Source organism: Alosa alosa, chromosome 13, assembly GCF_017589495.1.
Source record: "Alosa alosa isolate M-15738 ecotype Scorff River chromosome 13, AALO_Geno_1.1, whole genome shotgun sequence".
Taxonomy (NCBI): Eukaryota; Metazoa; Chordata; class Actinopteri; order Clupeiformes; family Clupeidae; genus Alosa; species Alosa alosa.
The window spans coordinates 10,720,909-10,746,207 of NC_063201.1; the positions used below are offsets into that span (position 1 = coordinate 10,720,909).

General features: G+C 44.1%; 1 protein-coding gene and 1 long non-coding RNA gene across 2 annotated transcripts in view; both read right to left on the reverse strand.

The window, feature by feature from the left end:
* LOC125306025 overlaps window positions 1-8,250 on the reverse strand; it is a 104,940-nt gene extending 96,690 nt beyond the window's left edge. The window contains exons 1-2 of the long non-coding RNA XR_007195484.1: window positions 8,028-8,250; window positions 6,276-6,499 (exon numbers count right to left, since the gene is read on the reverse strand). This is a non-coding gene — a long non-coding RNA (uncharacterized LOC125306025). The remainder of the gene's footprint in view (window positions 1-6,275; window positions 6,500-8,027) is intronic.
* Window positions 8,251-20,070: 11,820 nt separating this feature from the next.
* sox4b (SRY-box transcription factor 4b) lies at window positions 20,071-23,830 on the reverse strand. Its single transcript, XM_048261460.1, has one exon. It carries the CDS (start codon window positions 23,396-23,398, stop codon window positions 22,253-22,255), a length of 1,146 nt encoding a protein of 381 aa, XP_048117417.1. The 5' UTR covers window positions 23,399-23,830; the 3' UTR covers window positions 20,071-22,252.
* Window positions 23,831-25,299: the final 1,469 nt, after the last annotated feature.

Below are 25,299 nucleotides of genomic sequence, written 5' to 3' on the forward strand. Positions count from 1 at the left end.
AGTTCTGGTGACAGGCTCCTGCTGACGTCTCTGGGGGTGTGTGAAAAACAAGCTCTCTGCTGAGGAGAGCAGACAGATCCGCAGCGCAGAGCCTGCAGGCGGTTTCACACCAGACAGCAGACACCTGCCTGAGTTAGGTTTCAGGTTGAGTGTGTGTGTGTGTGTGTGTGTGTGTGTGTGTGTGTGTGTGTGTGTGTGTGTGTGTGTGTGTGTGTGTACCTGTGCAGGCACCTGATGTGATTGCATGGCCATGTGTAAGTGTGTGTGTTCAGCAGACAACGGATGTGACTGCGTGTGTGTGTGTAAATCCAGTATGTATGTTGGGTCTGTGACTCAAGTTCCATCACACACACACACACACACACACACACACACACACACACACACACACACACACACACACACACACACACACCACCTCACCATGGCAACTGCAGTAGCAGGGCATTACATTTCTGAACAGTTACAGGATTCTGAATTTGATTCTGATGTTGGTTTACAAAAAATGGGGCCACGAAACCTCTTTGAACCGCATCAACATCTAAAAAAAGACTTCAGTGCCAGCCACTGTGTTTACACGTGAAGACTTACAGTAAGTACAGGAGGAGGCGTGGAAGAAAACCGCTCTCTCGGGCTCAAATGATTCAAACCGCGCTTTGGGTTTTGGCTCCACGGCTTTTATAGAGCGTCTGAGAGACAGAGAGAGAGAGAGAGAGGAAACAGAATAAGAGGGGGATGAAGGGAAAGATACGATAACAAATGCAGATGATGTGGTAACCTAGACTCCGCTGCCTCGCACTACACCCACAGTGCACCTCTGCAGCGATGAAACGCTCGCTCACTCGCACGCTTAAAAGGGCTGCTTTGTGATTGCCGCCGTAACCCCGTGACCTCTGAACCTAGCGACGTGGTTGCCGGGCGGAGAGCCCTGAGGTTATGACAGCAGGGCGGTCACGGGTCCCGGGCAGCAGAGTCCGGTTTAATTGCGCGTGAGATGAGAGCATTTGGTCTTCAAAAGCCCCCCACAGGAAACTGAAGCTTTATGGCAGGGACAGACCTCCACTCCTCTCTCACGGTGCCTACCCTTTTCTTTTCATCCTCTCTCTCTCTCTCTCTCTCTCTCTCTCTCTCTCTCTCTCTCTCTCTCTCTCTCTCTCTCTCTCTCTATCATTCACTCACTTTTCTCTTCTTCCTTTCCTTTTCTGTTTCTTTTCTTCACAGCTGAGTTAGGTGCATGAAACAGCAGGGGACATAGCTTTCATTTCCTTACAAGGACAGACGAGACTGATTGGATACTACCCTTAGGCTGGGTATTAAAACTCCTGCTTAATGTGTGCATATGTCCATTGTGATCTAGCTACTTCTTTTCCATATTTTTTTTCCTTTCTCTCTCTCTCTCTCTCTCTCTCTCTCTCTCTCTCTCTCTCTCTCTCTCTCTCTCTCTGCATGTGTCCATTGTGATCTAGCTACTTCTTTTCCTTTCCTCTCTTCCCTCTCTCTCTCTATCTCTCTCTCTCTCTCTCTCTCTCTCTCTCTCTCTCTCTCTCTCTCTCTCTCTCTGTGTGTGACTGTGTGTGTGTGTGTGTGTGTGTGTGTCTTAGCACACTATGTCTCCTCTAGTCCACATATCTACTTTAGTCCTCTTTCTTTCCCCTCTCTCCTCTATCACCCCCTTCCTTCACTAAAGCACTAAAGTCACGTCAAGTATTTCACACACACACCTCTCCTGTTGTGGCTGGGTGGGGTGGTGATGGTGATGGGGGGAGTAAAATCCACTCTAATCTAGGCTGTGCCAGTCCAGGGCTGTTGGGGAAGGACACACTGTCCAGCTGGTGCCTGGGGGCCTGGAGCAACTGCTGAGTGGACGGCAGAAATCCTCGTCCCGAGATCCAGCTATGCTTCGCACATCCCAAGCACTCCAAACTCTCAATAACAGCAGTCCAGTCCACAGCTCCAAAAAGAAACAGCGCCGGTGTGGGAACAGCTTAGTCCATACCAATGTGTGTGTGTGTGTGTGTGTGTGTGTGTGTGTGTGTGTGTGTGTGTGTGTGTGTGTCTGTGCGTGAGCATTCCTTCTGCAGCTGTTAAAACAGGGTGTGTCTGTGGCTGTTCAGAGAGGCTTGTCCGCTGCTTCACCCATGACAAACCAGAACTCTAAAACCCATTTGACCGGACTCAGCTGGGCTTGCCTGCAGCTGTTACAGTAAAGAGGCCCTCTACACACACACACACACACACAACCAGAGCAGAGCACGGGCGAGAGCCCTCTCTAAAGCTACATAGGGAGTGCCATGGTAACAACACACACCGTGGGGGTGAAGTAAATCTCTCCTCTGCTCACACTGAGAAGTAGAACCTTATCCTGGCACTGAGACCAACACACACACACACACACACACACACACACACATACATAAGCATAGATATACTGTACATACTTTTATGTACTCAAACACACACTCTACAAATCAGACGTGGTTTTATATATTGTCACCGATTTACCACAGTTGCATTAATGGAATCTATTAAAATAAAAATCCCACTTCCCTAAAAAATACGGACATAACAACATCCCCACACACTGACAGCAGAACAGATCACCACACACACACATACACACATACACAGACAGGGACACTTCGCCATCTAATGATAACCCTCGATAGATATTAACCAAATTATTTTGTTCCGTTTATTTGCATGTGTCCCTGGGCTCTGAATCAAGTAGAACGGCATGTTTCTGTTATTCGCCACTGGAATCACATTAAATGTTTATGTGTAACTGGGAGGTAAATGAGTAAATTTGTACTGAGTCAGGGCGAAATGTTAGTGGACTAATGCAAAATGTTAGTGAAATAATGCAGTATTCTGAGCACACCACTGGCTGCATTTATGACCCTTATCTTGCACAGACGGTTGTAGGCATCCCATTGCAATGCCGCATGACCAACCGCTCTCCAGCATAGCAAAGACATGGGATATAGCAGCCATTTTAAAACCAGACCGTGATTATGTTAATACCAGGCATCAGTAGCATCTGCCCTCTGGTCAACTAAAATGTAGAAAACACACTTTGTGTGCAATGTGAAAAACAGCACAACCTGAAATCATTTGGTCAGTATGTTAAACACACAAAGATTGTTGCAAATCACCTGCCTGTGTTATCAACTAGATCTTAAAAGACCACCTCTGCCTTATAAAGACTGGATGTGCATGTGGTGTGATGTGTTCATTGGAGATAAACGTGAGATAGTTACCGGCTTTCTGCTGCCAAAATGTCTGGGCCTTGCCGAGGCTGCCGTTTGCATTATCTTGCTTAGCTATGAACTGTGGCACGGATAACGTTAAAAATGCAGATAAACTTGCCTGCCTGACAGGTCCTAATCTAAACATAGGCTGATACACATTAGATCTGGTCCGATAAGTCCCCCAGTATACCGAGACATTGCCTCGTGAAACAGGAATTTAAATGTGAATAGAATAACACACACCAGCCACGGTGCACGTGATCCCCCAACAGGGACACTGAAATGGTGTTTTGTGCACCAAAAAAACAAAGAAGAGAAAGGCAGTGATGCCAAGCGCACATTTCAGTAGTAACTTTCACATTTCACACACTGAATGAGTATAGCAGACGCATTTCAGCATGATTACGCTGAAATTACTAGCCTGGTGTTTTCACACCCCATATTTGGCTGTGCTCATTATGGTCTGGACAAGCTCCATAGGGATTCATTTTGGTGTGAGGAGCATGGTGGGTAACCACTGTGTATGATTATACTAAGAAGGATTGGGGTCCACCACACCCTACAGGCAGGCACTTGCTAGACTGAACACAGTTTACACTGCAGACTACACCTAAACAGAAACATAACTGAGATATAGCATAACACACCACATACACTGTTTGTGAATATACAACACGTGAGCAATACATAACAACAGAAAGATACAGTATGTCAATAATCTCCATATGCAGGCCCATACTAACTCAGAAACACACACACACACACACATGCAAGCTCTGAAATAATTTCAACAACAACAAAAAAAAACAGCTGAAACCACTACTACCCAGATGGTCAAGCACACTGTACCGATGCTGGCTCAGTCTTGGCTACTTTCACTGATGCGATTCAAACTTTCACTTCTTCATATGGCTGTGTGTCTAAGGGAACAAAGCCAGTGTACAATGCTCGGCTACTTCCCTTAGTCACCCAAGGACACTAACAAGCTAGCTCTGTCAGTGTGTGAGGGAGTGTGTGACTGTGTGTTTGTGCGTGTGTGTGTGTGTGTGTGTGTGTGTATGTGCGTGAGAGACTATATGTGTGTGTGTGTGTGTGTGTGTGTGTGTGCGCGTGTGTGTGAGTGTGTGTGTGTGTGTGTGTGTGTGTGTGTGTGTGTCTGGTATGGGTCCAATTTCCATTCTTATGTGAGTGAACAGGACTGTTGTCCGAGCACCTGCCCCAAACCCTATAAGTGGCCTTATTCACCCGCTAGAGAAACCTCTCACAATGTTGCCACGGACAACTTGTTTCCCCAGAGAACAGATTTGTTCAGAGCTGTGACAACGCTTGTGAGGAGGGCTTCTTTCTCTGCCTGTCCCCGACGGATGAATGTGTGTGTTTTTTTTTTTAAGGGGAAGCGAGTCGGGCACAAAGCGGGGCAGCCGTGCGAGGGACAGGTGGTAGCGCTCGGGGTCCGCTCTGTCCCGGGCGTCCAGTCAGGAGGAACAATGCCATCCACACGGGGGCCATTCACTGCGACCGCGCTGGGCTGCTTCGTGTGGAGAGCAAGGAAGAGCACTGGGGAATGTGGCCACGCTTGACCCTCCTCCTCCTCCCTCTTCATCACTGATGCTGCTACTGCCGCTTATTTGCAAGCAGCACCTGCAGCTATTTTGCAGCTGACAAAATGGGAGCTGAAGGCTGATTAATGAGTGGGTGGGTGACCTGCCTCGGTAGTGGTGATGGTGGTGTGTGTGTGTGTGTGTGTGTGTGTGTGTGTGTGTTTGGGGGTAGCTGGAGAGCTTTGAGACCCCTGCTTTTTCCTTTTGTCCCAGAGCAGCAGATGCAGTCTCTTCACACACACAGCAACACCTCTACCACCACCAGCGGTGCCTGGCAGGTGCGCCTTGGACAGCTCCAGTGGCTGTGACACACAGACTTAGAGTCAGCCATTCGACTCACTGTCGAAACAGCGTTCACAGGAATTAGTCATGATTTAGCAATGTGTGTCCGGTTCAACAGGCCATTGTGTGGGGGAAGAAGAGTCGAGGCTAGGCTGCCCTGTGTCTGCCTTAAAGAAACATTGTGTTTGGAAGAAAAATAATGCACTGTAATATAATGCAACAACAAAAACAAATAATTAAACTAAAATACGGATGTTTCGTAGAAATGTATAATATACAGTAGATATACTCTCCGTGGGCAAATTAGTATTAGACAATAGGCATAGTAAGGCTCTGCGTCTACGGAAAAGGTTGCCACTGACTGGCGACTGACACACTGCACGAGAGACACATTCATCTTCAGATCGCGTGCGTGGCCACGGTACACGGTCTTCTAGCATGGAGGTACATGTGTGCGCGTGCGATGGGAGGCGGAAAGAGGCGGGGCTTAGATGTTGGCGATCATTCCCGGTCTGGGTCTGATTGGCTCTCAATGACATCACTATGGAGTGGTACGGTTACGCGCGCCATGCTGCTCCAGCCCTACGGGTTTCGCATCACCGCAGCATCTGCTACTGCAGCGCCCTGCGCCGTGAGTCTGCATGACGCCAGAGTGCTTTACCAGTTCAGAAACAGCGTGATGAAACTCTACCGGAGAGGAACTGCTATGGGCAACCGGCACAACGCAACCTCACACACCGCTTCATCCGCTACCTCTAGCGCGGGGCCGCTGTCCAGCTTCTAACCTGCTGAATAGGCTACTATCAGGCGGCTAAACTTAAAGTATTCACCTCATCCAAAGCGTAGAACTACTAGCAAACTGCTGAAATTCTACATCTAATTGCCCATCAGTAGCAGAAAAGATACTTAGTTCCATGATTTGTCATACCATTTATACAGCCGACAAATACTGTGCAAAATTATTTCTCAAAGAGTTCTAGACTGCATTTCTATGATTATTACCTTTTATTTTTATTTTATGTTAGGTCCTGTTGCTCAAACTTGTGAAGAAGCAAGTACAGTGACGTAACGCGTTTTCAGGCTATAATAACAACATGCCTTACGTCACCCCCTTTAACGCAATTACCAAGGCTATTCCACTCACCTGAGTCTCAGGCGATTAGAGTAGGCTATCACTTCAAGCTGATGTTCATATTCCAGTTGCCGGAGGAGATTGTAATCCAAATGTCGCTGCGCAGCAGTATTCCACTATTCCAGGGGGCTTCTTTGCCAAAATGTCACTGGTAAATCCCCTAAAATCCATCCAAGAGCTATTTCCATCCAAAATATGAGCATTCCATATTTGCGGTGAGTGCGGCCTGGGTCCAGCTGAAGGTTCACAAACAGATTTCTCAAGTGAGACTGGATCAATTTAATGCCAATACACACTACAAAAAAGTACATAATGGGTATGGGTTCTCCTCTTGATGTTGTTTTTGTTGATTTTCACCCATTTTAGCCGTTAGCTATGCAACGTTTAGTTTGTGGAACCTTTGGATCCAAAATGTAGATGGCCATGGTCAAATCGTAGAAATTGTTTATTGGTTATGATGGTCAAAATTACGACTGACTATCGGTTAAATTCATATTAAATTCACCCTTCTGAATATTTTGCGACGTTACATGCTCAACGTTGTCTAAAGTGAAATCAAACTAATGCTATTAATAAGGATACTTCTTAGGTTCCATATAGGCTAACCCCATAAACTGTATTTTAATTTCTCTTATGGAACAAAACTAGATTTATGTGGGTAGGTGTTCATTAGAATAACAGCATATTGTGAATTTTATGATGAGAGTGAATTTCATTAAGTTCAACCTATACTCATTTCACATTTTGGGTTAGTGGTTGTGATTTTAAGAATCACACAGATTGAGACAAAACATTGTTATGGAATACTGGAACATAATTAACATTTTTTGACCACTTACAGAGGACTGCAAAGCTATCAATATGTCAAATACCTCAAAATGTATTCCTTTTGTCTCAAACCGATGCAAACGAATAAAAACAAAAAACAAACCAGACAGTGAAGAATTCGTTAGGATAATCGTTTAGTTGAATTCTCAGCACTTCGACTTGTTACATTTCATTTGTCTTTGTTCGTGTTGCAGTCTACTCGTGGGGGTACAGAACAAAGCCATGCGTTGTGTCTTTTTAAGTTTTTAAACAAAGGAACAGAATTGATTGCGCACTGAACCTGTTGCACATACACACACACACACACACATCACCTTAATTCACATGCCTGAAGTATCAGAAGTCTCAGAGGTTTTCGAAACTTTATTCTCAAACTAGACTTAACCATTCTTTGTGATTTTGTGAAACTTTATAACTGATTTAATGACGCACCTGAGAATTCTGTCTGCATAGAAGAATAGAAAACGCGGTGTTATGGTTATGTCACTGTACAAACGTTTTTCTAAGTGCTTTTTAAAACGCACCCACTAACTTCAATATTTTCGTCTCGTTTCATACAATTATTGAGCAATTGAAAGCTTAACACAATTCCACATCCACTTCTCTCGTCGTTTAACTTTTGACAGCTTTGTCCGTGAAATCATCCAATGGGAAACAGGATAGAAATGTGAAAACAACTGTTCTACTTAAATGGTTAAACAATTTAACGAGATCAGTTGCAATACTTTTGCTCTCGATAAACGAGTTGCTACGTTTGGGAAGGAAGAGTTGTGCATCCTTACTCTCCCTTCAAAGCGCTCTGCCCGAACAAAGGAGCTCGCTTTGTGCTCAACTTTGAAAGCTGACGCACCAACTCATCGTAAACTTTTCATCCAAAATAATTCACAAACACAATGAAGACCAAAAGTAATTGTACATTCGGTTTAAAATACTCACCGTTGCATTTTTCTGTGTTTCCATGCGAGATTATCTGGGTGCAAAAAGTTTGAAAGTGCATATTTTGGTTGTGTTGTTAGGTCTCTTTGTCTGCACGTGTGAAGGAGCTCTTGGCCGCGCCTTGTTCATCCCAGCGCAGGTCCCGCCCTCTACATACAACTAAATAACAACAAACCCAGCACTCAACGCCATCCACAAATTCACCATTTGATTGATGCGATAATAATCAGACATCACCAAGCTCAACAATGAACTGGAAAGCCTTTTTATTTTGGGCGCAGTGTCCAATGAGCAACCATGATGTCTGTTGAACTCCTTGCTTTGGCTTTACAGCGTTAAGTTCCCCAAATGTTCCTAATGATCGCGCTATCCATCATAAGGAGTGCTCTGATATTAATAATATAAACTGATCAGGGAAGGGCAAGTGGTTGATAAACTGCTGGAAGAGTTCAGTAGTTTCGGCGCAAAGTGCATCACTCTCCAGCATTCAGACCATGCCAGACATTCAAACCCATTTAAAAGGACAACTCCAACATAGAGAGGGAGTAAAACCCTTGACAGCTGATTTATACATGACCACATATAATAAAGTGTGATAATAACGTGTGTAAAACAAAGCCAGGGGTGTACTAAAAAGCATTTAGTCAAAGTTGTCTCTCAGTAGCGACCATTTAGTTAGAGGCAGATAATGCCAGTGAAACCACCTGTGAATTTGTTTTGATGGTGCGCCATCCCACAGTAGCTTAGGTAACTGGCTTATACTTAATTATCTTTTGCAATGATCTGAAGTTAAATAACCCATCTCTGTTTACCTCCTGTGCCTGAGATACTGACTGCCTGTGATCAGGTCATCTGAAATTGTATCATGATCAATTTGGCTTATTTTCATTTAGTCTACATTGGAATTCATAAACACCAGGAGGTCCCAAGATCAAGGATTTCAATATCATCAAGATTCCATCGAGATATACATGACTCCATAACAATTTCAAGTGCTTCAGTCAATTTTGGAGGTCTTACATCAAGCTACTGGGTGTGTTGAAGGGATGACATACAACATGACGGGGTCACTGTCTCCAGGTGATGCAACGAGATGTAGCTGTCAGTAAAATCTAACAAAATAACGTGTAACATTTCCCAATGAAATGTGTGGGCTGTTGTAAAGGAAACCAGCATTGAATGGGAAAGAGATTTGGTTAATTGAGAAGAACACTGAATATGCAAATAATCAATTGCATTCAAATTAGGTACAAGTCACGAAAAATAAATAACAAACAAGAGGGAGAGGAAGAAAGGAATATTTTAACATAAAGGTAAGATTCTTTGATATCACACCTCCCATTTCACAACACTATCAAACTCTCTCTCTCTCTCTCTCTTTCTCTCTTGCACTTTTCCCTCAAGCAGTCTTTTGCTCACTCCATAGAGTGGTGAAGTCCCGCCCCTTCCGTTTGCCTCCATGGGACCTATCTTTCAAAAAAATTTGAACGGCAGTTATTATTTATATATATTGATATATTATTTTCTGGTCCCGGTTGACTTGTGCCTTGAATTAAGACAATTTTTCATTTAAAGACAGTTTACAGTTTGTTTAGTAACTATTGAATTACAACATTGTCAAAGATCGTAATTCCGACTACAAACCCATCAGTCGCGCTAGTGACGTTAGCTCATTCACAGCCACACTAGATTGTACAAGCATACCAGCAACAGGTCTTAATTGGGCTTTCCTTGCCGAAGAAAATACCATGAGTCAGAGGATTAAACACATCAGGTAAGTTGTATTCGTCCATAGACTGTACATTACATACTGTTAAGTGACATAGCAGGCAGCAAGATGCGACCGTTAACTAGCATAACAGCTCTTATCGTTTCATTACGTTGGTGACGTACATCGTTCGAGACAAGAGATGTAGTCCACTGAGTGGATTCGCACAAAACCAACATAACTTTTGAAGTCTATCGAACAACAGCACTTTCTTGGTGTGAAAAATTATCTTTTAAATTCACACACATCATATGTGAAATTTGTGGCACAATTCAAACTGGACCAAAAAATAATTGTTATCTCTCCATTAACTCCCGTTCATAATTTTTTTGAAAGATAGGTCCCTTGTAGCGGAAGTAGAAGGGGCGGGACTTCACCACTCTATTCCCCCATCACACTTATCCTCACTGTGCACACCTGCTCCCTGTGTCATATTCCATAAGCCTTTCTGCTATTAATGAAACCAATTGGCAAGTACACGTGCAGGGCTTTTGTTAATTTGATGTAAGTCCTGAACCTGTCAATCTTCAGTGCCCTAGAAAGTTCTTAAGCAGAGCTTCCACAAAGGTTCTACACTCTGGAAGTTCTTTTTGTCAGCTAGTGTTCTTCAGAGAGGGTGAGCTGAGTAGGGTTTTAGAATAGTGTAGAGATGGAGGATTCAGAAGTGGAGCTGACTGGTCTGCATCTGAGCATGCAGGTAAGTGAGGAGTGAGATGAAGAGCATGCAGGTAAGTGAGGAAGATGAGGGGTGAGACGAAGAGCATGCAGGTAAGTGAGGAAGATGAGGGGTGAGACGAAGAGCATGCAGGTAAGTGAGGAAGATGAGGGATGAGACGAAGAACAGGCAGGTAAGTGAGAAAGATGAGGGGTGAGACGAAGAACAGGCTGGTAAGTGAGGAAGAGGAGGGGTGAGATGAAGGAGTCAGGATGGAGGAGAGAGAAGAAGGAGGAGGAGAAATGGAGTCAGGGTGAAAAAGGAGGTGAACAAGACTTTTAGCACTTTTACATCCCTCTCCCTATGCTACAGACCTTTTATTTATTTTCTTATTTCATCACACGTCAAAACACACACACACACACACACACACACACACACACACACACACACACACATATCTGACTTTCTCCAACTTTTGCACACTTTTTATTTATTATTTTTGATTTCTCCTCCATCTACCCATGTCCTTGATTGCCTAGCCTTTCTGCCCCCCCCCCCCCACCCCACCCCCATCCCCAACACACACACTTACATCATCACTGTCATCACTTCACATACATACAGCACACTGCTTGCTACAGTAAGCCTCCTCTACATACTTGCTGCACACTGCCCCCCCACACATACACAGCACATTGTCTTCAGGATCTTCTCCAACACACATCCTCTACATACTTACAGCACACTGCCCCCACCTACCCACACACACACACACACACACACACACACACAGTCACTGCTCCACCCCCCCCACACACACATCTTCACTGTCATCACTCACATACATTACATACAGTACTCTGCTTGCAATAGTAAGTCCCTGCCCCCCCCCCCCCCCCAACACACACACTTACATCATCACTGTCATCACTTCACATACATACAGCACACTGCTTGCTACAGTAAGCCTCCCTCTACATACTTGCTGCACACTGCCCCCCACATACACAGCACATTGTCTTCAGGATCTTCTCCAACACACATCCTCTACATACTTACAGCACACTGCCCCCACCTACCCACTACACACACACACACACACACAGTCACTGCTCCACTCCCCTCCCGCCCACACACACATCTTCACTGTCATCACTCACATACATTACATACAGTACTCTGCTTGCAATAGTAAGTCCCTGCCCCCTACATACACAGCACATTATTTCATCAGGAAGCTTCTCCAACACACATCCCCAACATACTTACAGCACACTGCCCCCAATACACAGCACATTGTCTCATGAGGAAGCTTCTCCAACACACACATATTGCACACTGCCCTCTCCCCACATACACAGCACACTATCCCATCTCCCCTGTCATCCCCCAACACACACACCAAGACCCTGGCAGTTGGGTTAGCCCCTTGAGCCGTGGATCTGCCCAAGGTTTCTTCCTTGGTAAGGGAGTTTTTCCTTGCCCCCTGTTGCTCTTAGTGGGTGCTCCTTGTTGGTGCCCCCACCCAATCCCAATCCTCCCCCACCTTTTTTATGCAGCCCTTGCCACTTAATCTACTAAACCCCTCTTCTACTGCACTTTTTACCCCCCCCATTAATGCACAAATAGGCTGACACCAGACATAATTTCACTGCATTTCTTACTTCCAATAACTAAATGCATGTGACAATAAACTTCCTTGTATCCTTGTATCCTTGTAAAAGGAAGATAAAAAAGACGGTATGGACCCTTTCAAGAGAGTTCCATTATCAGCATCATAGTGGACCCTTTCAAGAGAGTTCCATTATCAGCATCATAGTGGACCCTTTCAAGAGAGTTCCATTATCAGCATCATAGTTGGCCCCACAAGACTTCCGTTTTAACATTCCATATGTTATCTTAATGCAGAGGAAGTAGATTGGGAACCAAATAGAACGTTCAAGCATTGTTTTTGTTTTTGTTGTTGAAAGGGTCTATTAACGTTTTTCATGTGACGTATTCTAGGTTCTATAGCTTTGTTTACATCCAGCTGGTAGGCAAGGGACAAGTTGAACCCATTGAACATCGTTGTCTGCAGCTGCCTCTCTGTAGGCTACATCTCTGTATTTCAGCAATGTCAACATTTCAGGCATCAATAAAGGTGATGATGAAACGTTATCCCATTGTTCAATATTTGATAGCCTGTCACAGGAACGTTGTTTCGCTAAAATCGCCCTGATTTGGTACATTGATCTGTATCGATAACGTTATGGGAGAACCTGCATGTAGCCTAATGGTAGCCTAACTTTTTTTCTCTGTTCAAAACTCGGTTTACACGAAGACGAGGTTGTTGTGTGTGATCGCTAAACAATTAGGATCAAATCAGTTTATTTTGACATACGGGAGTTAGCCTAAGTGACCTGTAAAGTTAACCTATAGCGCATAAGCCTATTCTGTTTTCATTTATTAGCATTTGTTGTGATTATATAATCAAATGACACTCATGATAACTTGAAATAGAAGGACAGAAGATAGGTGATTGATGTCCACAAGCACGAATTTCACGAGACAAATTAGAACAAACTGTTCTGGTAAAAATAATCTTGCCATGTTTAAAATGCTGCACTTTTTCCCTTCATAGCCTATCTCTGGCAATTCATTTTTGGATGACTGTAGATAGTTGTATTTTAGCCTACGTCTTCGTAGACAGTAGGCTACACCATTAGGCTATCTTGAGAATAAAAGACTTCACAGCTGCTAACGATCATCGTCCACAACCACGAGGATAGGTAGGCTAAACGGTCGATTCGTAAGCCTTTTGCTTCTTATTGTAAAACCAACTGTTAGGGCCTACACAAGTGGTCGGCATCCCGGTCAATATTTGATATTAAAATTTCAATTTTGAAGCTATTTGTAACTATGTGTGCCTATGCAACCCGACTGTTGTAGGCTTGCCTACCATTCTTGCCTACCACTCTAGTTCTAAACAAACGGTCACATGACATTATGACGTAGGTGCAAAACCTTAATAGGAAAGTCCCATATGGCTCTAAAGTTCTGCACAATGGTAATTCTACACCTAGAAAAGCAACAGATGATCATTATTATTTTTTGAAAGTATAGTGTATATAAGTACATATGAAGAGTTCAGATGCAAAACCCTCTAAATCCGTCTGACCACTTTTCTTTTAAATGAGCATTTAAGTTCAGGCTCCTATAGGTTTTTGCCTATAAATCGATATTTCAGACCAGGAAGAGAGTGGTATTTAGTGGGTTTAGAAGTTAAATTATTTGATTAGCGTATACTATGTGTGGAGAGCATCCCCTCACCATCTTTATCTCATTTTTGACATAGGTGGCATTTAGAGGCTTTTGCATCTGAACCCTTCATATACTTATAATGTTCTGCAATATATATATTTTTACTTATGTATAAGGGTTCTGATACAGTATGTGTATCAAATGCTATGGGGATCAAAAATCCTAACGTATATCATAACGTAAAAAATATGTAAAAAATATGTTATGTTAAACACAGACATCACATACTAGTACAAAACCCATCTCAGTGGAAGGACTACTTTTTAAAACAAAGTAAAGATATCTGTTGATTGTTTGCTGTAAATTTATAGTAATGTCCACAGTTTAACCCGCTCTCACATCAATCTAGCCTAGAAATCTAGACGCACCCTAGCAGCAGCAAATTAAATTTGCTGCCAGGGCTAGTCTAGCAACTCTCCGTTGGCTTGTGAGCTCGAAAAATTAAACTTCTATCAGGCCAATCAAATCGTGTATAGAGTCGTTAGGCGGGCTTAACATAATGATTGATGGCAGAGTTACGGTTTGGCTTGAATCCCCTGCTACTTAAAAACAAAGAAGATGGATGTTGCTGTTGGCGAACAGTGTGACACGAGTTAAGCTTTTTTTAAGTTGGCAAAAGTAGGAAAACGCATAGGACTCATAGCGCTGTCCTATTGCGTGCAGAGGGAATTTGAAAGACAACCGATTATCCCGCCCCTTGGACTGAGCGCTGTGAACGGTGAGTGCCCAGACCCTACATTTTAATGTGGGTCTGGCTCGTCAGGCTAACATCAATCAGTCTTCAAGTCTTATATGACCTTGGTGTTGGAACTCACTCTACCGATTGACCACTGAAGATGGCTCTTGCTGTGAGAGAAAGGGATGGTGAGTCAAGCTGAGAGGAGGGTGTGAAAGTGGGAGGAAAAAAAACATGATACTTTCACTTCCTCTTCCCCTGGAGAAAAGGAAGACTTGCACAATCGCACATGCTAGATAAGATGAGTTCCTCTATTCCATGTTTTTCCTGCAGAGAGAAGACTTCTGTTTCATGAACCCACCATGTCAGGCTGACGGTGTGAGTTATCGGTTCTCTTGAGATCTGATTTGCTATTCAAGAGTGAGCACAAGAGGGATGTCTTTAAATGTCATGCAAATGTATGGACTGTTGGGTTAATGTTCTATTCCACTTTCTCTCAGGGGACACACACACACACGCACACACACACACACACACACACACACACACACACACACACACACACACAAAAAAAGAGCGGGAATAGGAAAAGACATTATTTATTTTCAAAAGCTAAATAAAGAGTAAAATCCACAAATATTGCTACACTCACCACTCTACGCCATCATGACCATAATGTTTCCATTGAATGTGAGCCTCTGCAATATGGAGCATGGGATCTACAGTAACTGCTGAATCTGATTTCAAATGGTCCTGTCTAGAATGTTGCTCATGAATGGTTTGTGGCATTCCTCATCTAAAGACAGATCCCACAACAACAAAAAACACCGCACACTGGCACTTTGACTTCAACACACTGCTCTTGAGTCTTTTGCGTGTGCAGGTTACACTCCTCTTCTCCGCCTCTGGCTGAAGATTTAGTATTGATGATAATGATGATGATTGGTCCTTTAGTCTTTGCTGCACTGAGCTAAAGTGATCTCTCAGCTCATTACATGAAGTGGTCATTGTGCTTGAGGAGTTGAGCTATCCATGTAATCAGCCTGAAGTGTATGCAGAGAGAGCAAACGAGCTCTCATATGAGCTCTCTGAGGCGTGGAATGTAAAACCATGCTTCATGGTAAACCCCAGTCAATGCACATACTGTAGAATGCAATTTCCCCAGGATTACTGAGATCATACAGGATTTCCCATTTGCAAAACACAACTAAACAAGACACACTGCTCCATATATTTTAATGTTAACTGGAGTTTTCAGATGTGTCTATGAAATCTATGTCTTTTATTCATATAGAAAATCTTTTTATTCTAAGCAAGACAAACAATATTCACACTACATTACTGAGATAGTCAAAAGGTAGTTGTGCAGGAGTAAGATTTTAAGATAGAAGTAAGATTTATTTTTTAAGAGGTATTTTAAGACAACCAAGCAACAGCAACAGAACTGAGGAACAATATTCACACTACATTACTGAGATAACCAAAAGACATAATCAGACCTAATCAGCTGGTCTCTAGCTCCAGTTAAAGGCTACATATCTCCTTCTGCTATTGCAAAAAAGCCCTTGTTAGAGAGACAATGGCACTTGTCTCAGTGAGCAGTTTACAGGGAATAATCTACTTAATCTAATGCGTTGTGTGTTAAACAAACAGATTATTTTGCCGCTAATGCCTCTGCAGAAGCTCCTTGTTGGAGAACTGTGAGGTCTCTCAAAAGACCCATTGCAGCTCAGGAAGGAACTGGAGGACCTACACAGAGGGTGGACTTTTCGAGACTGGACAGTTTCTATTGATGCAGGGTTCATCCGAGTTCATCAGGCTGCTAGGACACACTAGATTACATTACAATTCAGTTAATTTACATCAGCTATTATAACAAACCTTTATAAATAAGAATGTAACAAATAGGTAATACATGTTCAATATGAATTTATGAGCACAAGTGTAATTTGAGGCAAAGAATAATGAAACTGTATCAGATCGGCGTATACGTGGTCGTTGTCCCAAAATACTCCTTTAAGGAGATCAGCGCTATGACAACAGGCTGCTCAAGCTTGTTATGCTTCTTATTTTTGAGTGGCCCTTCAGACAGATAAGACTGGTAAGACACAGCACAGACTAAGCCCTCTCAACTGCTGTTCAAAACCAAGACCTATGAAGGTCTCATCTGACCAGTCCAAAGATAGTATGTGAGTATGTGTATGTGACAGAGCTTTGTAGGTGATTTTGCTCTTGGTGCTTTAGTTCTGTGGTTGGGAATTCAAGCCACTGAAAGCACATGTGGTATACCATGAAGAAGGGCCTACGGATTCTGGGCACAATATACGGTGCGTTTGCAACCATTGCCAGCCAACATACCATTGTATAATCGTTATTGTATCCTATGTTATGTTGTTTAATGTTCTGCTGATTTGCTGATTGGCTGATATTATTTATGGCAATATGCTGATTGGCTGATATTATTTATGGATTTTGAGCTCACAAACAGAATGTACAGGTGAAGGACCTCATGAGGATTAAATCTCTGAAATGAACTGAACTCAAATCAGTTTAAGTTACCGTGACTCTGTAAGGTACAGTGTTGAAGATGGTGTAGGCAGCAGCATACATGCAAATGTATGGACACACACACACCACACACACACACACACACACACACACACACAAATGAATAAATAAAACTCAAATCAGTTGAAGTGACTGTGACTCTGTAAGGTACAGTGTTGTAGATGGTGTAGGCAGCAGCATACATGCAAATGTATGGACACACACACCACACACACACACACACACACACACACAAATGAATAAATAAAACTCAAATCAGTTGAAGTGACCGTGACTCTGTAAGGTACAGTGTTGTAGATGGTGTAGGCAGCAGCATACATGCAAATGTATAGACACACACACCACACACACACACACACACACACACACACACACACTCACACACACATAGAAAATGAATAAATAAAACTTAAATCAGTTGAAGTGACCGTGACTCTGTAAGGTACAGTGTTGTAGATGGTGTAGGCAGCAGTCCAGTGTAGCTCCAACGGGCCCCCAGCTCTGACTGAAGATCTAATAAAGACCATGTCTGGACCAGAGGCAGCCTGCTTCCTGCTTCCAACAGGGACTGTAATTCAGATAGCCAGCCGCATGAGGCTGTCTCAGTGTTTAACATGAATCACTCACACACGTTACTGACACACTGAGGAGGGTCGTAAAGAGACTAACTCAGGCCTTGATGGTGACAGCAGCTATAGCTTCAGCAGCCCTCATAGCCAATTACATATGACATATGATCACACTGAAATATGCCTTTAGTGGACTCTCTCTCTGTGTGTGCGTGTGTGTGTGTGTGTGTGTGTGTGTGTGTGTGTGTGTGTGGCGTGTGCGTGTGCGTGTGTGTGAGTGCACCTTAAGGGTTTAATGCTGCCACATGCTGACGTGATGGGGCCATAAGCATGGATGGATCTTCTGGTGTCTCATTAAAAGGTACTGTGAACACATATCATAACTATTCAATGTGTCTAGGGCTCTTTTTTACAGAAACAACTCAGAGATAATGACAACCGTTTGACAATAATGACACAGTACTGTGGTTATATACATGTGATATATTTTCATTCATCCCCCATCACAGACATTCATCACTGTCTTCAGAAAAATCTTCATCATTAAATTAGTAAAACATGCCACCAACATCACAATAGGCCTTGCAATAAACTTTGTCCAGGACTTGGCAAGATCATGTCACTGGATGGCTCATTTTCTGTAGGTCTACAAGTCAGTGAAGAATTCAGCTACCCTTTACTTGAAGGAATCTACAATAGAGGGACATGACACTGTCATGACACATGAACTCTAACCCTGACCTATCATGACAAAAACCGAATGACACTTAATGACAGAAGCCTTATGTCATAAATGTTAATGACTTGTTTATCATGTTTATGACACGTTCATGACAGTGTCATGTCTCTCTAATGTAAATACCTTCAAGTAAAGTGTAACTAAGAATTCATTTGAAACCAGAAACTATTAGAACTGAAGGAAATCGCGCCAACCCTGTCTGCTGTGACACCCCACATGAAACAAATGTAGCGGAGAACAAGAGCTCCCTCTCTACAGTGTCTTTTAGCAATCCTTACATAAGCCGTCTGCGTTGGGGAGGAGAGGTCCCAGTGTTACTTGAGATCTCTCTAGCTGTCTCTCTCTGTCTCTGGCACACACCCTCACTCTCTCTCTCTATCTCTCTCTCTCTCTCTCTCTAGCTCTCTCTCTCTCCCCTTAATTTTTTCTGGTGTATGCACCATGTGCCCAGCAGAGAATAAAGCCATCAGCTTCTTTCCCTTGTGTGTGTGTGTGTGTGTGTGTGTGTGTGTGTGTGTGTGTGGCGGCAAGGATATTCATGTAATGCTCTACTGAGCAGACAATGAACACTCATCCATCCACCCACACACACACACACACACACACACACACACACACACACACACACACACACTGTGACAATGCCTGCGATGGAACACCTCTGCTGGTTTTCAGTAGGCCCCTCGTTCCCTCAGCCGCCAGACTATCTGGCCTCTCTCACTCCTGTTATCGTCTAACACCTCTCCCTGGTTGGAGGGTTGGGGGGTGGGGGCCCGGACCCCTGCTGAGATGTAAGGGGGCATCTGCGGTCGCCTGCACGAAACCCAGCAGAGAATGCGTAGAGGGCAGAGATAAAGGTTAGGTAGACCTGGGGGGCTTAGCCGTCATATCCATCAACATTCTGGTTTCATCTGAAGGGGAGAGGTGTGTAGGTTGAGAGGGAGGTAGAGGAAGGTAAAGAGAGGGGTATAAAGAGATAGATGGTAAAAGAGAGAAACAGAGAGAGAGAAAAAAGGAGAGGAAGGTATATAGAGTGGAGGTGTATAAAGGAGTGGAGCAGTGTAAAGGTTGTGTTTCATGTGGCTTTGCTAACCGTCATCATCTCATCTGCCTTGCAAAATGGAGCAAGCTCAGAGCAGCTTTAGCTGGCCTCTTGTGACACTGGAGCACACACACACACACACACACACACACACAGTCAGCCTCATCTGTTGTTGCCGTTGCCTGTGAACTCACATAACAGCTCCTCCCCCACTCCAGCACTTCAATGTAGACTGTATAGAGGCTGTGTGTATCCATGTGTGTGTGTGTGTGTGTGTGTCATTCATTGGGGGGTCATTCTGGCAGACAAGCAGTAACAGAATAACAGTGCGCTGCTAGTGTCAGCTTTCCTGGTTTCTGTGGAGGCACTCCCATTTGTCTGACATGATATCCTAATCGCTGTCCCTTGCTCCAGCCATCCCCAGCGCTTCACTGAGGGCTTATGGGCTCCGATGCCAATTAGCGGCAGTATACTGGTGCTGTGTGTGTGTGTGTGTGAGTGTGAGTGTGAGGGAAGAGATTCTTATCAGCAGCACTGCAGGCTTTAACTGCCCTGACTTGACTGTGCTCCCTTGACTGCAGAGGCAGGTGGGGTCAGGGAGAGGCAACGTGGGCTGAACTCGTTTGCATGAAGTACAAACAGACTCTTTTGGGTTTGGAGTGTCAGTGTAGGTCACAACACACACACACACACACACAGAAACACAGGCAACTCAGACAGGTCTAGAGTTCAGTTCCAGCTGATTTGTTTTTCAGTTTTATTTTCCTTCTTGAAAAAGTTATGTACAGAAGTAGGCCTATATCAACAATCTGACAGGCAGTGACCACACAAATAGCTGGCGTGAGATTGCTCTCCCCTCAGAAAACATGTTATGGCATGACCAGACAAAACAATAATGGACACAACATATTGCACAGAATGGATGAAAATAAGGTTAATATATTTAAAATTGTTTATATATAATCTGAACAGCCCTCCCAAGACTAAGTACGAGTGTATTAAGATGGCTGCTCTAGTGCCTGTCCTGTTACTGAGAAACAACATACATAAACACACAATCTTTTTGCTTATAATACAGTCAAATGTACAAAGATGTTTCCACATTTTTTCTGATTTTTTTTTGCTCTTTTTTTCATAAACACAACAGCTAGAAACCTGAATTGGAAATACAAATTCTATTCACCATGCCATCAGATACTAAAACAATTGGCTTCATTGAGCCGACAAGTAGAAAAGATTAAATATTTAAATACAATGAGAAACGCAATACATAATTCTTGCGAACTCAAATCGGCATTTTGAAAATGTGTCATGTTAATATTCCATCCAGTGGTTCAAACCGATGCTCTTGATATAAAAACGGTCACAAACGGATCACTTAAAGCTACAATCTCTCTGTATTAGGCAAGAGCCGAGGTGAGAAACGTGGTAGGCTAGGCTTATGGCCGCTCCAACTCCTTGTGTCAGAGCACATGTTTGCTGCTGTGCTGAAAAATGAGCCTGTGTCTTTAAGACGCCTGCAGGTTTGAAAGTGGAAATTGAGTCTGTGTCTTTAAGACGCCCGCAGATTTAAAGTGTAAACAGGAATAGGAGGCCGATTGTGAGATAACCAACCAACCCAGTTCTTAAAATTAGGAAATCCAAACAGCGATAACACACCGATTGACACCCCCTTCTTATATATTTCTGTACAAAAATACACTGAGAAAATAATCAAACGTTTCCTCTCTTTAAGTGTCAAAACTCTACATTTAAATATAAAAAAATCAAAAGTTAAAACTCTAGCCCTTCCTGGGAGAAGGAGACAAGGTGTATGACAAGACTGACGAGAACACAAATAAGAATAAGAATAATAATAAAAAAAACGTTTGGCTGGTATATAAATACATCCATATAAAAAACATGGCATCTGTGTAGAAGAAAGAAATGAAACTCCAGAATGAAGAAAATCATAACTACTGTAGGCTAGATCAGTGCTTCCTAACCCTTATCCTAAGACGCACGGCACTGGATGGTTCAGATTTCTCACTGTCCGAGCACACTTGACCGAGTCTCCATATAGTTAAAGCCCTTGATTAGTGGACTCAGGTAGGCTATCCATGTGAGCAAGGGGGAGACCACCAAAACAAACAGCGCTGTACGTCTCTAAGAACAGGAAATTGGGAGAGACTGCTCCAAACTGGCATCTAACAGCGACTAACAGCTAGGAATTTGGTCCTGAATTGCAGAGTATAAAGTTCAGCACAGGTGTGAGGAGTTGTGTTTGAATCCTGACGTTAAGAATGAATAGCTGGTGATTTTTGTAAGGCGGAATCAAACATAACGCCACCCTTTGTCTAATAACCCTAATGCTGGTGGACAGTCTGACAGAAATATCACAGAAAGAGGACAGCTAACATGCATTTCTGTCTTTTTCAATATAAATGTTTGCCGTGACCCACCTGGTTCCTAAATTCACCACGAGGAAAGACAACCCAACGTGGCCCACATCTGTACCTCTAAAGACATCAAGTTCACTTGGCGATCGTTTTAAGAGTTTCTCAAGTCCCTTTTAATTAAAACTGATTCAAATAGCCGACCTGAGTCCGCCCTTGTTTACGTGCAAATCAATCACAGTTCCAGTTCGGATCGAGTATGTATGTTTTCCTATCGGATCGGTCCGGCTCAGGGTGCACTCTCGTATCCTCCTCTTGTTTCTGAACCGACGGAATCAAATTGTCCGCCACTTCACGACCCCCGAGCCCCAGTCTGTCATGCCGGAAACATTACGGAGGCATGCAGTCATGCCGCGCGCTCACCGTCGCTCTTGCACGGGACTCATTCGGTACATGAACACAAACGCACTTCACCGGAATCCCTTTTTTTTTAGAATTAATGCAAAGTCAACAACTTCTTGTTTTCTTGCTCAACACGTGAACACCATGTTAGAGATTGTTGACTCGAGCCAGTCCGCCGAGATCAACGCTGTCACCTCCGGGGTGCAGTAGTCAGGGAACTCGAAATGAGAACCGGATCCCGACTCGAAATGAAAGTCCAAATCCCGGTCCAGTACTGAGGACCCCATGCTGCCCAGCGACATGCTGTCAAAGCCCGGGCTAGGATTCACGTCCAGCAGATCGTCTTCAAACTCTTCGTCCGAGGAGGAGGATGATGATGAATGGGATGAAGAGGACGAGTGGCACACGGAGGGAGCTGGGGACGGTGCCCGCGTGCTGGTGTAGCGGTGCTGGTCCGAGCAGACGCTGCGCGGGGAGTCCGCGCCGTGTTTTCCACTCGCAGGCTCATCATACAGGCTCAGGGGCTCGCTGGACTCCACGGAGCTGCTGAACGTGGGGCTTGCGGGGACCGCCGCCGATGATGAACTCACCCCACTGCCTCCAAACACGTAAACCCTCTTTGACTTCTTTTCGGGGATCTGTTTGGCAGCCGAGACAGACCTGGATTTGTAGAGGGAGTGATGGTCGGCGGCAACACCTGGAGAATGCGGCTCTGGCACAGCGGCTTTAGCGCTCCCTAGGACTGGTTTGTGCTGTTTGCTGGCAGACCTCGAGCCGCTACTCTTTCTGGAGGACGGCTTGGAGCTGGCGGAGGCACAGCTACTGCCAGTTGGCTTCTCTGGCTTGTCGGTGCTGCTTGACTTGGAGCTGCTGGACTTCACCTTCTTCCTTGGTCGGTACTTGTAGTCTGGATAGTCTGCCATGTGTTTGAGCCGGAGCCGCTCTGCTTCCCGGATGAAGGGGATCTTGTCGCTGTCTTTCAGGAGTTTCCAGCGCTTGCCTAGTCGCTTGGAAATCTCAGCGTTGTGCATATCTGGTGACTGTTCCATTATTTTACGCCTTTCTATCTGGGACCATACCATAAAAGCATTCATTGGTCTCTTGATATGACCGCTGGGTGTTTTACACCACGCGGGGTCTAATTTATCCCCAGCCAAAGCCGTAGAACCGGGAGTTGGGGAAGAGGCTATGTCCAGGTCCATAGCTCCGGAATCAGATGATTCCCCGGCGAACAGAGCCTCGGGGTTCTCCGCGCTGCTGCTTCTCTGAACCATGGCTACAAATGTCGGGGAAAATGCGCTCTCTCAAAGTCCTCAAAACTGCTGGTGTGTGGAGCAAACTGTGCTTAGTTCTCGTTGTGTGATATGAGGTCAACCCTGAGAGGCAAAAGGTAAATGGTTTACGGTCCTTTCCAGAGCGGGAACTGCTCGGATAAAAAAAAAAGTTCGTTGTTGGGGATCTACCACGCGGCTGTGCCAGCCCGTTGTCGCTGACTTTCACAGCGCCTCTCTGCTGAACTCGAGTAACAGTTACTAATGCCGTGAAATAGTTCAGTGGTTATGTGAGCGCACTGACTGCAAAGCTCTCTCCAAGTTTCTGAAGTGGTTGAAGTCAGTCTGCATATCTCTCCCTCTCAAGACCATGTGGGAAGACAGCGCTGTTGTCTCGTTCTAACATCCACTCGCCATCTGCGATATGTGAGTTTTAACAACTGCACATTCAGACACTCGCAGCTTTATCGGTTTGCACAAATAGAATGGCGATAGAATCCGGCCAATCAGCGACTGTCTCCAGCCTTCCTTGCTCCAATGTCACGCCTCCCGCGCGCCCATTGGCTGAATAAGAAATCTAATAATAATCAGCGCGTGCAATGAGGAGCTTTATGTCTGACCTCATTCCAGTGTAAACGATAAACTTACTTTTAAAGAGACATGCTTAATGTTTTTTCTTATTGCGAGTCAGATTGGATAGGTAGGCTATAGCGGCAGCTCAGCCAAAACAATACCTTTTGGCAAGGAATCATTAGTAGTTGAAAATTCCTATATTTATTGCACCTTTATAAACTCCTATTATTGACCTATAGAAGATGTATTACAACAAAAAATGTGTTTATTTTCCAGGTCTGCTTTCCCCCCTCTGTGCTGTTGTTTGGAGTCTGTGGTCTTGGATCACGGTCAAGTCTGTATCCTACGGTTTTTCTAGATTCCCACTGCCAGTGTTTTTGAGACAACAGAGGAGACAGCACTCCTTTGACAGCATGCTCACGAGGGCGGAGCCGTAGGGAGGCGGGCGCTCAATTGTCACCATGCCCCCCCCCCCCCCCCCCCCCCACACACACACTACCTCCGCGTTTGACTGCTCAAGACTAGAGACATTAAAAGAAACGCTTCCATTCTAAGATAACCTCATAAAAACTGGCCAACGTCTAGTCTTACTGTCAGATGGGGCTGGCGTTTCAGAACAACTTTAACATTTTCACGAAAATAATAGATGGTTTAGAAGGTTTCTGTAGCCTACTCACAACATCTGACGGACCTATCAGATTGGAAGACCCTTCTGCTACCCGTGAACTTCATCGCTAACCAGTGGGCTTTTAATGAGAGATGTCAGGTGTCTGTGCAAAAGAAATCAGCTATTATGAGCACTTGCAACCTGAACACAAAAACACTACAAGCATATCTTTCAGGAATAATGCTGGGTGATTATTAGCCGCTAGATGGAGCTCTAGAGCCAGGAGAGGGACCAGAAAACGCCAAGAACGGCGCTAACTGTTGACAGTGTAACATCATGTAACAACCAGCGAATTACATAATGTTTCTTAGCCGTTCAAATGTACATAAATAATGTTAGTCCTGTAGACAAAGTTTTTTCATTAAAGTTTCTTTATACTGGAATAGCAAAGAATGGGGTGATTAGGCCTGATATTTCTTTAGCTTTAAAATCCACTGGACAAAAGATGGATAATTCCGTCTTAAATGAACAAGGATGGAATAAACTTGAATGTAACGTCTGTTAAGCGCAGCAGTAGGCCTATTCGTTGGTCTGCATTTGCCCCAGTTGGTATGAGACTGTGAGGGCTTCGTGTCTTTCGCTCTGTCTAATTGCGTCTAGTTTATGGGTCAGTTTGTGTGGCGTTAAAAGGACTGTGTGAAGTGCAGAGAACGCCGCTTCTTGT

Bases quoted from the DNA above. Each gene is read 5' to 3' on its own strand.
- sox4b (XM_048261460.1), bottom strand. From the start codon at position 23,398: ATGGTTCAGAGAAGCAGCAGCGCGGAGAACCCCGAGGCTCTGTTCGCC.